We start from the raw sequence: 16173 nt of genomic DNA, 5'->3' as shown, positions 1-16173 counted from the left end.
GAGGTTGTAATATTTCAACATTTGTAATTTTCCGAGATGTGTTAGGATCCTAAAACTTTAAAATATTGTTGTAAACCAGATTTTTGATTTAGCATTTATTGAGAGCTCTCTTTCATTTCTTTGAGACTTAGAACCAGTAACTCTCTTTATACATACTGTATCAAAGTTTTATTATATCCTACCTCTTAACTTGGGGGTTTTCGTTTCTCTTTGTGCATTAGATTGAAAGTGGAGCCGTTTGGAAACAAGTCTACCAAGACCTTGGAATCCCTGTCTTAAATTCAGCCGCAGGTTACAATGTCAAGTGTGCTTACAAAAAGTAAGTCGGTGTACTTGATGTGGATGTGGTAGATATTTTATCTAGAAAACAGGATGGAATTTACAACATAACTTAGGTCGATTATTTCTCCTAAGAAGAAATCAGAAATTTTTGCTAGAGATACCACTCTAATGTAGTATTTACTACCATGTATTCTGTGAATGCTACTAAGATCGATGAGCTATTCTGTGAAGAAAGTTTTCTTGGCTAAGTAATTTGGAAAGTACTGTGTAGAGGTTAAAATGCCAAGGTGTTAAACATTAGACAAACAGGTTTGAATCCTAGTTCTGCCACTTACCTTTTGGTACCTTTAGTCCATTTACTTGTTCCCCTAAGCCTCAGTTTCCTCATTTGTAAAATGGGATGATACTATTTGCCTCCTAGGATCACTCTGATTCAGTGGGATTTTACATGTACGAAGAGGCCCAATGCCTGGCATATACGAAGTGCTCAACCAGCGGACGCTGTTACTAACACTTCTGCTGCCTGCTATTGTTACAGCTACTGTATTTAAGATTATGACTGTTTTTTCACTTGTAGCATGGTTTCCTTAAATGAATATTTTCTTTGAAAGATACTTCTATTTGGGTTAAAAAGATTGGGAAGAACTGAAATTGAATAAATATTAGAATATTAATTTGGCTCTATATCCGAGAACTTAAATGCATGAATTTAAAAAACCACAACTCTGCAGTGATATTTTGAAATGTTTTCCCAAGTATGATTTCTCTTCATGTTTCTAGATACTTATATGGTTTTGAGGAGTACTGTAGGTCGGCCAACATTGAATTTCAGATGGCATTGCCAGAGAAAGTTGTTAACAAGCCATGTAAGGAGTGTGAAAATGTAAAAGAAATAAAAGTTAAGGAAGAAACTGAACAAGAGATCAAAGAAATAAAGATCGAAGAGGAGGAAAAAATAATACCAAAAGAAGAAAAGTCTACCGAAGATGATATTGAAAGAAAGGAAAATATTAAACCCTCTCTGGTAAATCAGATACTGTCCTTTCTTTTCTTTGGTACATTTTCTATATCCTCTGTAGAGTTTTCATAGTTAATTTTTGTATAATTTTACTTTATTCTTTAGTAAGTGCTATTTTTGTGTTTAAAAGAGCCGTTTGCTGTTTTCACGTAGTGTTTTAGGAATGGCAGGAGTTTCTTAAGATAACTAATAACTTTCTCAGTATTAGTATTGGTTAGTACCTCCTTTTGCTAACAATTAAATCATGGATTTAGGTTGACAATTTTTACTTTTGTTGGTTTAGTTCCTCTGATCTTTTTCTAGGGAAGTAAAAAGAATTTATTAGAATCTATACCTACACAAACTGATCAGGAAAAAGAAGTTAACATGAAAAAACCAGAAGAAAATGAAAATCCGGAAGATAAAGATGATGAGACGACTGGGATAGACGAATCCCTCAGCATAAAGGTAGAAGCCGAAGAAGAAAAAGCAAAATCTGGGTAAGAAACTTGTTTTTGGTTAAGATGCATTTGGCTCAATGAATTCCTATAATTTGCTCTTTGTCTGTGTGTATGTATGAGTCTAAATTTAATTGACAAAATATAGAATAATGGTATCTGCGTTTATTACATAAACAGCATTTGCTTCCTTCAGAGACCCTACTAATGCACATTTGTAGCAAAGGATCATATTTTTGATTCATTCTTCTTGCTCTCATCACGGAAATTTTTAAAATTTTGAGCTCGAGAAAAGTACTTCCTACTGCATTAAGCTTTGCTGAATAACCAGATAATACAAACTTGGGAAGATGACTTTCTGCAGTGTTTTGTAGATGGTATGTTGGCTGTAGATTTTGAGAGTTGTATTCATTTAAGCAAAAAAATAAGAATGGAAAAGTACTAATAGTCTTTAAAAGGCCAAAGTTGTTTTGTTGTGTTTTATATGACAATAGCGTTTACTTGTTTTGGTCAGTTTGGAATGATGAATTATTTAGCATTGTAATTTGTGCATTGCCAGCGGACCTCTGGATTTTATAGTGATCTCTGATGTCTAACCTTATTTCTGAGGGTTTAAAAAGTCTAAACATCCCCGTTGTTAGCGGTCCTTTTAAATAAATACAACCACATTTTATTTTTTGATCATTTTAGTATTTTTCTGAAATTTGGCCACAGTATGAAGCCAAACAGGGAAGAGAAGAAAAAAAAATGCTTAGCCAAAGATCGTAAAAGGTGTTTGTTTATTACCTTTGTTATATATATATATGTGTGTGTACAGATGTGTATTTCAAGTACTCATTACTACACTTGGAAATTATTTCAGCTATTAAGAAAGTAAGTATTCAGCTTTTGGCCTAAATCTCTTGGTCGTTTTAGTGTTTTGAAACTTTAGCCTCAGCATGTGGATAAATCTGGAAAAAGAAAAACTGGGTTTAGACGAACATAGTGTGAGTGCCCGTTCATTAGACTTGGTTGTAGTTCTCTGTGTGTAAACGTATATTTGAAGTACTCCGTGCTGCTGCTGGAGACTCCTTCGACTACTATGAAACTTAGTAAGGATTCAGCTTTTTGCCTGAAAATCTGACTTTTGTATCTGCTGCTACTTCTGGAGCAGCTGCTGCGTGGAAGGCACTCTGATAAGCCTCTATGTCTTCTCTTTGTTAATAAGAATTATCTTAAACTTTCAAATTGGTACTTTAAAAAGGTATTTTATAGTACAAACTGTATTTTGTAGTTTTTTATTCATTTAATTCTTCAACTATACTGCTTTTTGACTTCCCACAGATATCTGTGAATGCATCAAAGCACAGACTTCTGAAGTGTGCCGCAGCCCCCTAGCTGTCTGTAGAAGCATTATGTGCTGGCAATGTCCAGAATTGAGTTCTGAATTTTATTAGATCAGCGCAATAGAAAATTTTACAAGTATAAAGAATTAATAAAGTATTATGATAGCACATAAACTTAATATGAGTAATTAGCTACTGCCAAGAATTTTTCGTGTTCTTGCTCCATGTTCCGGGTGTGAGAGGTTAAATAAGTTAATTTAAAATGCCTGGTTCAGTGCCCAGCCTGTAGTAGGTATTGCAGCTTTTTTTTTTTTTTTTTTTTGGTTTTTTGGTCTGTTTAAATTTGTTTCATTATAAGGAGTGTGGCACCAAAGTGGGAAATTTTGATAATTGTGAATTCAGATGAAAAATCTTCGCTGGTACATTTGGTTTCCCAAAATATAGTTGTTTAAAAGATAACTAACAAAATGTGTGTGTCAGTGTAATGTGTTCATCAGGTTAATTTCTTTAAGCTACATGCTGGTTGCATTTTATACTTCCAAAGGCTGTCTTTCTTGGCATTTTACGTTCTATCTGGATTAGTGCGTTTACCTCTGATTTTTGCCACTGAATTCTTAGTGAAAGCAGTAGAATATTTTCTTTGGCTAATAGCCGATAATTATGTTGTCCTCCTTTTTATACAGCAGAATATTATTTACGTGACTTTCATTTGGTTTGTGTCTGAAGTCGATATTAAATTCGAAATTTTTATTTTTAATTGCTTTGATTTATTAATACAGAACATGAAGTATTTATTTCAGATTAAATATAGATTGCCCTGGCCTCCACTTAAAGTAGGGTTGTGCTTGCTATTACTGGCATATGCTTTTTGTGTTCGGCGCATCGTATAACGTAAGATACACCTTAGAGTTTGTTTTCGTTTTTAAAAAATGTAGACCTTTTATTCTATATCTCTCTTCTCTCTTACATGACGATTTTGGGATAGATGATAAATCTCTTTGGTGCACAATCTTTTCTTTTTTGTGGCCACCACAATACACTTTCTGTTCTCTGACATTTTAATATTTTAATTTATGTATGTATTTATATATATTTTTATACATATAAAACATTTATTTAAATTTCTTAATAGTTTATTATCCAAAAAACCCTGTCTCATAATTTCTTAGGTGTTTTAGCCTTACTGGTAATTATTTTATTATAGAAATGTTAATGTATTTTCAGTAATAATAGAATTCATTTTTTTAAAAAATCTCAGACCGTAGCTGGTTTCATTTAAGTTTTAATTTTTAAGTACCTATTCATTTGACTATAGAAGCGTTTTTAAAGTAGCTGTAGTTCTTGAGAATCTTTGCAGACTTGGTGATGCGTTTCAGAGAAAGTCGACACATTTGGTCCTTCTGTGAACTCAGACATAATTTCCCAGTCCGTTGTGCTTTCCTGCATCCCTCCTGCCTCACTATCCAGAGGGAAGGCGATAGGAGAATGAACAAGCATTAAGATGCTGCTCGAATCACTATTTACAGATTACTTTTGTTGCCTATATAATTACATAATTAGAAATGATAAAATGTTATTGCATATAAGAATATAAAACTGAAGTTATCAGTGGAGATAGGCTTTTTATATAAATATTATCTGTTCACTTTTAAAGCTTACTTAGTTGCCCTGTGGTTCTGTTCTATGATGTTTATTCATTTCTCAGCTATAAAGTGGTGGGTTCTTCTTGAGAGAAAACTGTTGTGATAAGTATAGACATACTGCAGAGCAGATAAAAACTTAATAAAGTTGAGAAGTTGACTGAAGTTTTTTTTTAATCTAAGTACTTGGAAATATTTATAATGAGATTTTCTCCGACTTGTTAGATATAGATTTGTGGCTAACATAAAATGAATATAAACGCTCAATTTTAGAAAGTACACAATATCGAGAAGATCACAATGTTTGCAGTGCTGCTTCTGAATGGTGTAACTTTTGTTTCATTTGGAACTTTGACGTTGAAAGAATTGGTAAGAAGAGTTCCAGTCAATAATGTGGTAAAGAAAGCAGAAACTGTGGTGAAGTTTAGAAGAACAGAAAAAAAAAATTTAATGTGATATTATTGTGAAGTTAGAATATTCCTGTGAAAGGTAAAATAATATTTTAGTATAACATTTGAAAATTTGGTTTCAGTTCGTTTTTAAGTTGTTTAAGACTAATCATTGGCTAGTACAATTTTTTGTTTTAAACATCCTGAGACTGGAAGTATTTGAATGAAAAATAATTTTTAGTTAGAAAATGGCTCTGAGGTGTAATGATCTTTGTTTCTGTCAACCGAGATGTAAATACTTTTTATAATAAAAACATGAGAAAATTGTTAGTCAACCGTACTAGTTTCTTGCGATTTAGCACAACTTCTGTTCTTTTGGCTGTTGGAGATTTCCCTTTAATGCACTTATTTTTCAGTGTTCCTTTTCTCTAACCGTATCTCTCTGTAACCATGGTCATCTTACACAGTTTTACTTTTTAATATTAAACCGAAAATCAGAATTTCGTACTCATGGAACCTGCCGTTTCCGGAACAGTCACAGCCACGATTTTTATCAATTTATGTGGTTTGGAACTGAAAAGCGTATGAAGTGTCTTTTATTAACTGCCATTTTTTAAACCTTTCAAGAGATGAAACGAATAAAGAGGAAGATGAAGAGGAGGAAGAAGTGGAAGAGGAGGAGGAGGAGGAGGAAGAGGAGGAAGTCGGCGACGGCGACAGTGAGCAGGAGGAGTTTGAGTGCTACCCCCCAGGCATGAAAGTGCAAGTGCGGTACGGACGAGGGAAAAGTCAGAAAATGTATGAAGCTAGTATTAAAGATTCTGATGTCGAAGGTGGAGAGGTCCTTTACTTGGTGCATTACTGCGGATGGAATGTGAGGTAACTTGAGTTTTAGCTAGTGATTGCTACCTAAAAACACTGATAAAATCATTTCCTATTTTCAGATTTCATGAACGAATTCCAGGCTTATTAGTATTTTAATCGAGGTCATGGCACCATATAAAAAACACGTAGTGTTCAGCACGTAAATGCCTTGCTTAGTGACTTCCTACCTACGTTTTGCGATGCTTAGGTGTCCTTAGGGTCTAGAAAACCGAAGTCTACACAGTCGATTTTTACGTTATGCCTGTAGGTTAACAAAAGCAACACTAGTAGTGAAATGATAGAAAATTCTCTTGAAAAGGCGAAAGAGATTTGTGCTTCCTGCCGTCCGCGAGCCAGTGACCAGGCTTCCCGCTCTCTCGCGTTCTCAGCCACCTTGCCTCAGCAACCTCTTCTTCGTAATCTTCTTAAGTCATCACATTTCTTTCCTTCAGTAGGCAGGGATTTTAAAGTTGAGATTTCTTAAGAAGCTTTAGCTGTTTCAAGAAGGCCTTCTCTCCTTTTAACAGCGCTCGCATGATAAGCCTTTTTCAGAAACCTCCAGAACTCATTCGTGTGTCTGAAACAGTGTCAGCAGGCCGCTTGACTAGCGTACAGAGCACTTTCTGGCTTCTCCCGGCCTAGGGAACCGAAAGGGAAGACTGAGGTTTGGTTTCAGGGTGTGAGCCAACGACGGAAGTGTTTTTCTAACGCAAGTTTCCTTTGGTTTAGCCAAAGAAATTTTCTATTTGAATTTTATCCAAAGTTTGTCAGTCAGTTTTGGGATCTGATTATTTAGATATCTTTTAAGAAAAACTTCATTCCTTTTCCAGTATTTGATGTTCTATTCGAAATACAGCCTATGATATAGCCGTGTGGCCCTTGCGAAGTTAACCGTAGACGGTTTTTACGTGGTGGTTTCATGGTGTGCCTAGTGTCTTCAAAGGAACGCAGCTCTCATGCTTTCTACTTAAATTCTATTCTGTGGCTTGGGGAGTTATTAAGAAAACATCCTCTCAAAGTCTCTTAAAAAAAATACTCTGTTTTTCTAAAAGTACATTTTTGTATTGTCCTGTTGCAGCGGTAGGAAGCTCCAGAAGCATGTCTAATCTGATTTCTTATTTCGAGAAAAGTATAATTCTGATCCGTTCTGAAGCTTGGCAGAAAATAGCAACTTAAGTCGTAAGGGAATATTCAGGAGTTTTGTTTGGGACTTGATCTTTGTTATTTCTAACCGACAAGATTGACAGAGTTTCGCACTGTAAAGTACCTGAAATAAGCTTTTCCAGATGCCACGTTAACAGCGTGTGTCGTGCATCCTTGTGGCTTTTGGTTCTTCTGCTGCCTCTTTGGTGCATGATTTTTCTCACCTGAAGGGCTGGCTATTAATGGACCGTGTTCAAAGGGAGATACTTGAAATCTCAGCTGCAGCTGCTGTAAGAATATTTTGTCCAGTCTTCGATATTTAATAATATTTAATGTAAATGTAGAGGGAGTTCCAGTTTTTACTAGGATGTAAATACAGATGTCGAATACGTCGGTTTAAAACTAGGAAGAAGTCAGATCAGCGGAAATGAATAACTACTGCGCAGCGCCCGCAAGAGAAGAGCCGCGCCGTCTCTTAGCCTCTCCTTTCCGTTCTTCTCTCCTAGTTATTTTGCTCCTTTATAAACGAGGCAGTTTTCCGAGGAGCCTTTGTAGAGCGCTCTCAGTTCTGTGGCGAATGAATAGGATTTAGGCATTCTCTAAGTTCCACTCTAATCAGGGCTCGATGATTGATTATTGTCTCATTAAACAGAAGAGGGCTGAGTAGGCATAAGAATCGAGACATTCATAAATTTATTCTGCGGTTATGAAACACCTTTCTGTTTCGTTAGGAAAACACTGACTGAAGGCAAGAGTATCCTGTCCGAGGAGCAGCTGGATTTTAGAGGGTAGAACGATAGGGGTTGGGTAGGGTGCAGGAAGACTTTCAAATTGAGACATTCAAGTTTCTGAGGACATAGAGAGGACACTGAGGCCCTAGTGCAACAAGACATGCTTGTGTCGGCGAGAAGGACGCCGTCTCCTCCTGACAACGCAAGCGTTTGTGTGATATGAACATTGAGAAGAAGAAAACTTACCATCTTGGTGAAGACCTGTAGGGTGGATCTCTCCAGCGCCAGACAGAAAGCAACTGGGCTGCAGTTGCTTAAGCAGTTCCTTTCCTTCTGCAGTGATAACCAGAGTCTGTCCTGAGCAGTCATTTGTGATTTTTTTTTTTGCTGCTCCTTCATGTCTGAAGCTAATCTCATGAGGACTGCAACAAATCCTCATCATCTGCAGCTATTTTCTTATTCTGGGCGATTCATCTTGATCTCTGAATTCACACATAAGAGAAGTGCAATTAGAAACGAAGATTTATGCATGAAGGTTCATGAACGTAGTTTCCTCTTCAGTGGCAGCCGTTCATTACCGTAGCGATGTAGGAGATTCTGTGCGGAGCTGTTCAGTTGAGTCTGAAACATCACTTTCTAGCAAACAGATTTTTCTTGAAAATATTTTAGTCGATATGGTTTTCCTTGTAATTTTTACACTATTTTTTCTAAAGTGCTGTGTAAACATCTACACGAATAATTGTCATTTGTACTCCTATCTCACAACTGAAAAGTGGTGATTTTTGTTAAACAAAGGATAGCGTGTGGACCGGTTTGTTTTTTTACAATGAAAAAAAGGCATACTTTTACATGCTTACATTAATTTTACTGGAAACAGTCAGAACTCTGGATTCTAAACCACATAATGACTTGCGGTGACCATATATAAAACTATCGTCCAAAGCAGGAGAATTTCCTAAGTCTCCACGTGCTTGGAGTAAATCATTGCTTTTTAATAAATATTTTTAAACTCTTCTGAAAATAGCATTCAATCTAGAAAAATGGGAAACTATATAAAAGTAGAAAGGTACGATTACTATTAGTATCGTAACGTGTTCTCTTTTAGTCTTTTAAAAAGTGTATACATTTCTTAAAATTATACTCATACTTCAATAACTTTTAATAGTAGGCTGTTATATTTGTTTTAATTTATCTTAGTGATGTTAATATTAGATAGAAACTTTTATTACTATTTTTAACTAATTGATCCTTTTGACGCTCCAGTTTCTAAGTCATGCCATAAACATGGGATTAATTTTGAAAATAAAGTTATGCTTTAAAATTCATCTGCCGCAAACTCCATTACGTGTGTTAGACTTATCCTAGTTCATAACAGCCGTCATAGGATTTAAAATACGTCAGTATTGTATTGATGCTGATTTATTTTTCTTCATTTATTTAGTTTGGCTTTTTATAATTCAGGGTTTGGGGGTCAGCTGCATTATAGGATACCCTTAAGAAAAAGAGTGGAGACTCCAAAGTTTCAACTGTAAAACTCTTAAATAAGTAACAACAGTTCTATTCCATACTACAACTTACAGAAAACAGAAAATAAGATAAATTGCATTTAAATATATTATTTGAAATAAAAATATATCTCATTTAAAAATATCTTATTTCTTTAAGCAAATTGGCTCATCCTTGGAATGGGGGGAGACTCGTAAAAAGCTTTCACAAATGGGTTCAGTCCCACTTTTTGTGAACATTTGGCTACTTTTTATCAAGCATTATTCCTTTATTTGGCAAACATAAGTTCAGCATCTATGTGCCAAATACTATGCTTCGCACCAAAGGTACAGAGAAATGTCCCTATTAAAGAATTTATTGTCCAAGGGAGGAATTACCCCAGCAGCATGTACAGCCCACCGATCCTGTCCCTCCTCCCCGCAGTGCCCTCAAACCTGTCTTTGTGTTTGCTTGCGTTCTTCAGTCACGTGTTGGAATTGTTTCCCCTGACCCCACCCTCTCCTACTGCTCTGGTGTGACTCTGCAGTCCTGGCCGACACACCGGAGGGGGAGATCCAGCTCCCACTCCTTGCCTGCGCCTGCGCGGCAGGGCTTGGCTGGAGGAAAGCAAACAGCCACTCTGACTGGTTTTATCTTAAATTCCTGACTGTGAACCTCAGGTGCGCACTTACGTATTTCCATTTACTCTCCTCCTTTCTTGAAGACTATTTCATACTTTTTTTTTTAAGGGACTGTTTATTATCCCATCGAGGTATAATTGACATACAACATTGTATTTCGGTGTGCAAGATAAGGATTTGATATACGTGTATATTGTGAAATGATCACATTAAGTCTAGTTAACATCGTTACCACACATAGTCACAGAAAATTTTTTTCACTGCTTATCTCCTCAAATCCTCAGCATCCTTTCCCGTCATCACTTTTAGCTGGTGACCTCGTGTCTTAAAAAATTGAAATGAGAATTTCTACACTTTCACTGTATCTACCTCATTAACCGCATCTGCTGCCACATTCTCTGATTCTCATCTTCAGCCACAGGTGAATAAACAGGCTACTGTCTAAAGCCAGCCTTGTAGTTGTCATACCTTCTTGTCTAGATCAGAGACTTGGGCCTGGAGATTCTCTCCCGTTTTCTCTGTCATCAGTTTCTTGCTGTGTTCTCGATCATTCCCATCCACTTAGAGACCTGCAGTGATCTCTCCCATCTCAAAACTCACTTGAGTTTTCCCCTACTGTTTCATTTCTTTGCTCCATTTCTGCCCAGTATAACTATTCGAGTTATCTACACTCGTTATCCAGTTTCTCTCTTGTTTTGGTGTAAACGCACAGTAAGGCTTTTGCCCTCACCATGCCTCCAGGACTGTCCCCATGATCCCATCTAGCCAAATTCCGTCCTTATTTCTCGACCTCTAGTTACTTTGCCTTTATCAGTGGCACTTGACCCGGGTGCGATCGCTCCTTCCGCGGTGCTTTCCACTTGGCCTCCAGCTGCTGCAGCTGCAACCGTTTTTCTTGATCTTCCTTTCTGTCTTTCTCAAAATTAAGAAACCATCCCTCAGTTCTATCATTTGTCTCTTCGTCTTTGTGTGTTTTCTCCCTTCTATTGTTCCTTTCTTTTATGCAAGTGTATTTAATGTAAAACACATATTTAATGTACATTTGGTGGTTTTGTAGATTGGCAGGTGCCATCAGCGTTATCTGTCTAACTGCACAAATGCTCATCCCTTAAACTTATTAATAAATTTTGGGGGTACTTTAAAAAGTCAGTATCCGAGTCACAAAATACAGTGAGTGCCACAGTGGTCTTTATAAATAAAGCCTGATATAAGTGCTCTGGGATGTGTCATTAACACTACATACTACTTCCGCCTAAAGCCAGACTCTTTAGGAAAACCAATTGATAGAATGGCTACTCTATTCTCTGGGGGTGGTTGTGTTAAACCTTAAATATGATTATGCTATAATATTCATGTTTCTATCATTCCGCTGTTATTTTCTTTATTATGATGAGCACCGTTCCTATCTTTGATGTGGCTTTAACAGTTATATGAAGTAGAAATATGAAATGTTAATAGCATGCTTAGAAGTTTCATTTTTCAATAATATAATACTTTTGTTATGTTTTAAGTACGTGACTAAAAGCATTAAATTATATTCAGTGGGTCCTTTCATAATTTTTGCTTTAGATAGTCTCTCAGGTTGTATGTAAACTGAGATTATTATAGAAAATTCGGCAAGTAGGTAAACCGATGAAATTGTTAATGAAGTTTATAATTAATAACGAGTGCTGCTTTTCATCATGACATGGACCTTTTTGCTATTACAGTGTCATACCTTTTTTCCCATAGTTTCTTAATTAAGGGGGAAACGTCCTTCCCTTGCTAAGATAACCTAAATTTCCGCGTTAGATGTGAGGTTTTTAAAAGCTAAGTTATATGACAGACATTAATTTTTGTGTGTGTTTATGTGTATACACACACACGGCAATATATGAAATAAGTATCGTTCAGCGATTATTAAATGAATTTATCCATTACAGAAAGCAAAATACAAATGATTTTAATATGTTACTTAAACTAATGGTCGATTATTAGATTTTTGTCTTTATTATAATCCGCATGCATATTTCAAATACTGAGTTTTTAAGTATATTGTCAGTTTGGTTTTGCTTATGAAATTATTTTTAAAATATCTTTATTCTATGTGTAATTACTTTTTTAGTCTCTGAGATGGTCTTTAGGGTATATATTGATGTGTTCTGATAATATTTCTTTGGAAGACGTTTAGTTGGGTTTAAGAACTAAAATCTGAATCGATGTGGGCACAGTCACCATTTCGGTATCTTATATCTGGTAGGCTAACATTCTTTTCCATTTTTATTATTGCTAAATGATTATTTTTAGATGATTTGCCAACACATCCACACAAAAATTATAAAGCTTTTAGAACTCTGTTTTTCTCTGGTGAGAGCAAGTACACCGTGGTCTCTGAATGGTTCCTCCTAGCTTCGTATAAATATTTTACTTTAACATGTTTCAAAAATTCAAACATTTATTGATACGGCTTCTTCTTTCAGAAGGTTCGGCAGGTTTGTATTGTTCCCTTTGTAATTGCCGCTAGCGTTTGTCTTCTCTGTTAAATTGGAAGTAACTAGCGGGCAGGAGCCGAGCTGCGTCCACCGCTGACCGCCGTGCCCGTGCCGAGCCTCTTCCTCAGCGGGCACCAGACCTGCTGGTCGGACGGATCAGCCCCGAGCGAGCTTTCGGTCTTGGAGTTTCACAGAATTTTCCATTCCAGGGTCCCTGCGGCGCAGCCCCTCCACTCTGTGCAGGTCAAGGAGCAGCCCTTTGGCAGTTCAAGGAGTTATTCACGTGTCTGTTCTTTCTTGTTTGTTTCATTAGTTGAATGTTGGATGATCTCAGTAGAAATATTATCAGATAAGTCATGTATATACTCTGAAGATATTTCCTTAGTACTTTACTGAAATATCAGATAAGATACTTCACTAGATTCTGTGCAGTAATTACAATGAATTAACTGGTAACGGAGTTGAAAAAGTATGGTCTAATCACTAACAGACTTAGTCTTAATTTTTAACTCAGTATATGTTTTTAATATTTGTTTTAATATTTGTTTTCTTTTTAATGTCCCCCAAATTTGTTTTTAAATGAATTTAGTGATCTTCTTTTCCTGGCAAGCTATATTTCCTTTTATCATGAGAGGGCAATTACTCTCTTCCGATCATAATTTCTAAAGCTAAAGTCCAGTTAAAGGCAGGACAGTTTTATCAGTAATCCAAACTCTACGTAGTTTTCCTCAGACATTCTCATAAAACTCTACTGCTTGGATCTAAATACTGTAAATCATTTTGTTTGTAGGCCAGCCACTTAATTTAAATTGCTTTCCTAGCCCTCAAGTTACATTATCTTGAAACATGGTAGCTGACAGCAACAGGCCTGCTGTCCTTGAAGAGGAATCTAGATGCTTAACAATAAAGTGTTTTCTCTGAAGACCTGTTGCCCTAAATAGCTGTTGCGTAGAGTTCTCCCCATGCAGCCGAGAGACCCATCAAAACCTGCACTCTGATGTCTTGCTGCTTCTGTGACACTTAAAACAGCCGGAAATGCTGGTGGACCCCTGTGCGGCCATGCCCGTTAGAGCCGGGGAAGGGCAGCGTGCCCGTGCTCACGCGACCAAAATGCACTTAGTTATTACGATTCTTTAACAATGTATTTTGAGGGATGAACGGATGTCTTCCTTGATAAGGTAAACCAAGGAGAAATTGGGAAATATTTTATGGTCTTCTGTTTCTTGGCCGCTATTTTCTGCTCTTTGTTACGTCACAGTAATTTTAATTTTTATGGTATTCAGGATATTTGAATTGGAGCAAAATTTTCCTGTGTTCGTTGTTCATTGGCTATTTTCTTATCTATTATACCTAAAGTAAATGTAGTCTGCAGTCTCTTTTTAACATACATTAAATATATAAAAAGTATGAGTTTATATCGATAAACAGGATCAACTGCAGCTTTTTCTTGTAGTTCTGAACTATATTCCATTCATTCGAGTCTTTACTTTCGATATATGGTAGGGAATCAGAGATCCTGACCCACTGATGTTACCTCCTTTATTTAAATTAACTGGCACCAGTAAAGTCAAAATTAAATTGGTCTAGCTCTTATGTAATTTAGTGTCTGTAGATTTTTTGTTTTTGGTACCATTTTTTTTTCTCACACAAATTTCTCTCCTCTATTCTTTGAAAGTATTCTTAAAGAAAATAGAACATTTGAATAACACTCTAATGAGTAATTACATAAAGGGAAAGAACACTTCCTGTTTTTCAAATGCAGAGTTATAGCTATTGGTTTATTTTCTGATCATCTTTTTTCCTTGTAAGATTAATCAGGCAACTAAAGTGCTATTTAGAACTTCATTCGAAGTTTCGAAATATTTCTTAACGTTTTATCAGAAATCTCAACCTCTATCCGGTAAGGGCATTTGTAGTTTGAAGAAGCTCCCTTAACCGAAATTCTTGTTTTCACTCAGTCGCCCTCTTCATGGCTTGGTTCATACTGTGCATTTTTATGAGGCTTTTCGGTCGCTGGTCTGTTCCTCTTCTCTGCTTACTCTGAATGGGACCTGGCGTCCCTCGGCCGTCCTTCCGGTATTACACGGTTTAACAGGCAGTCTGCAGCCCCTTCTTCCCTAACTTTCCACGTAGTGCTTTTTGACAAGCCTATAGCTTGCAGGGTCAGCTTGCTTCCATAGCTTGAGTTTCTTAATCTGTGAAATAAATTCATTGACAGTTTTTTTAAGGTATGTTATAGTTCCAAAAGCTATTAATTATAATAACAACAACTGTTACCACATTTTATGAAAAGAGCATAAATTAGGCTGAGAAAAGAAAACCTCTAAAAGAATGCTGCCAGAACACAGGAATGCCTGAACAAACAAAAAGCATTGAGGAAGAATGGAAAGAGGCAAATAATAGAGTCAGTAATATTAGCTAATATTTATGGAACTATAAGTTACCACGTAATTACTCCAGTGAGAAACATACCTAAAGAATTTTCCAAAGAATCTAAAACCATACAGAATATTTTTTAATTTTGAAACAAAATTGTTATCCAGAATAGTAGGACCATAGTGTTCGATTACTACTATTCACGTGTCTTAGAAGTGCGTGTAGTTTGTTTCATCCAATTCCAAAATTTTTCTTTTCTGTTTCCTGCCTGGTCCAGCACTCTTTCCACACCTGAGTTCACTGTTGAAGTTCTTCTGATAAGCAGTCCTCTCATACAATCCTTATTTTCTGATTGATCTGAGGAGAAGGTGATTACTGACAAGGAGAAAATTAAATTACTGTAGGTAGAGAATGGAAGGAAGAGACAAGAAAGGCTAATCAGTTGACAGCTTCGAGAGACCAACAAGACTGCTTCCGTTCCTGAGTGTGTGCCGAATCTTTGACTTCCAGGTGCTGACCCCGGCCACCCCCACGTGCCCCCACCCCCCATTATTTAGAGGAAATAGCAGGAATGGCCGGCCACCAGGCGCCACTACACATAAACTCTCTGGGCTGTTGCCCACAACCAACCCTAAAGGCAGCAGATGTTTGTTTCTTACAGACTGTGCACCTTTCCCAGAACTAGCCCCGCTTCATCTTCTCCCACCCCCTTTATCTATCCTTTCAAAACAACTTCCATCTTCCTTCCCCAGACTTACTGTTCACAAGAGCCCCGTCAGCCTCAGGTCGTGGACGTGCAGTGTTCTCCATCCAGCCCTGCTGCAGGTTTAGACTGCAGGCCCCAGCACCTGGTCCATATCCTGGCTAGTATATAGCTCAGTAAACCCTTTCTTCCTGAAAAGCTTTCAGTCGCAGAAGTTATTGTATGAACATCACCATACAGCATCCGTGCACTGCCGGAGCTTAGGCAGGGAGCATCAGCTGGTACCATTCTGAGCAGCCATTATTTTGTTTATTAGTATCTTGTTATCTTGTTCCCAAGGGAATTTAAGCAGCATACATTGTCTCTGGGTCACAAAGACGTCTTCCTCTATCACGGTGAACATTCTTACTATGGAGGCAGTAACTGTTTTTTGCTTTTTTGATGTGTTGGGTGCTCCATATAAAACATATAAATGTACAGTATTGTGGTGGTAGTCTTAAATTGAAAACTACCCTAATTCGAAATACAATTCGTGTTAAAACCCCAAGTCGAATTAAGTAGTAGTTTTGGCAATAAAACTGTCTTGTATCATTAAACTAACTACAAAGCAGAAAGTCTAGTTAAGAAGGGTAAAAACCTGTTATCTCTTTGTGTAGCTTACGTGGGTG

At 36.8% G+C, this 16173-nt stretch overlaps 1 protein-coding gene across 1 annotated transcript in view; it reads left to right on the top strand.

Moving 5' to 3' along the window:
- Window positions 1-16173, top strand: part of ARID4B (AT-rich interaction domain 4B) — a 115581-nt gene that overhangs the window by 78643 nt on the left and 20765 nt on the right. Inside the window, exons 14-17 of the mRNA XM_039850349.1 lie at window positions 222-319; window positions 1063-1306; window positions 1604-1779; window positions 5719-5970. Coding sequence (XP_039706283.1) covers window positions 222-319; window positions 1063-1306; window positions 1604-1779; window positions 5719-5970 — 770 coding nt within the window. The remainder of the gene's footprint in view (window positions 1-221; window positions 320-1062; window positions 1307-1603; window positions 1780-5718; window positions 5971-16173) is intronic.

This window comes from Pteropus medius, unplaced genomic scaffold (assembly GCF_902729225.1).
Source record: "Pteropus medius unplaced genomic scaffold, Ma_sr-lr_union100, whole genome shotgun sequence".
Taxonomy (NCBI): domain Eukaryota; kingdom Metazoa; phylum Chordata; class Mammalia; order Chiroptera; family Pteropodidae; genus Pteropus; species Pteropus medius.
Note: the sequence above shows the minus strand (reverse complement) of the source record. Positions and strands in the feature narration are given on the sequence as shown.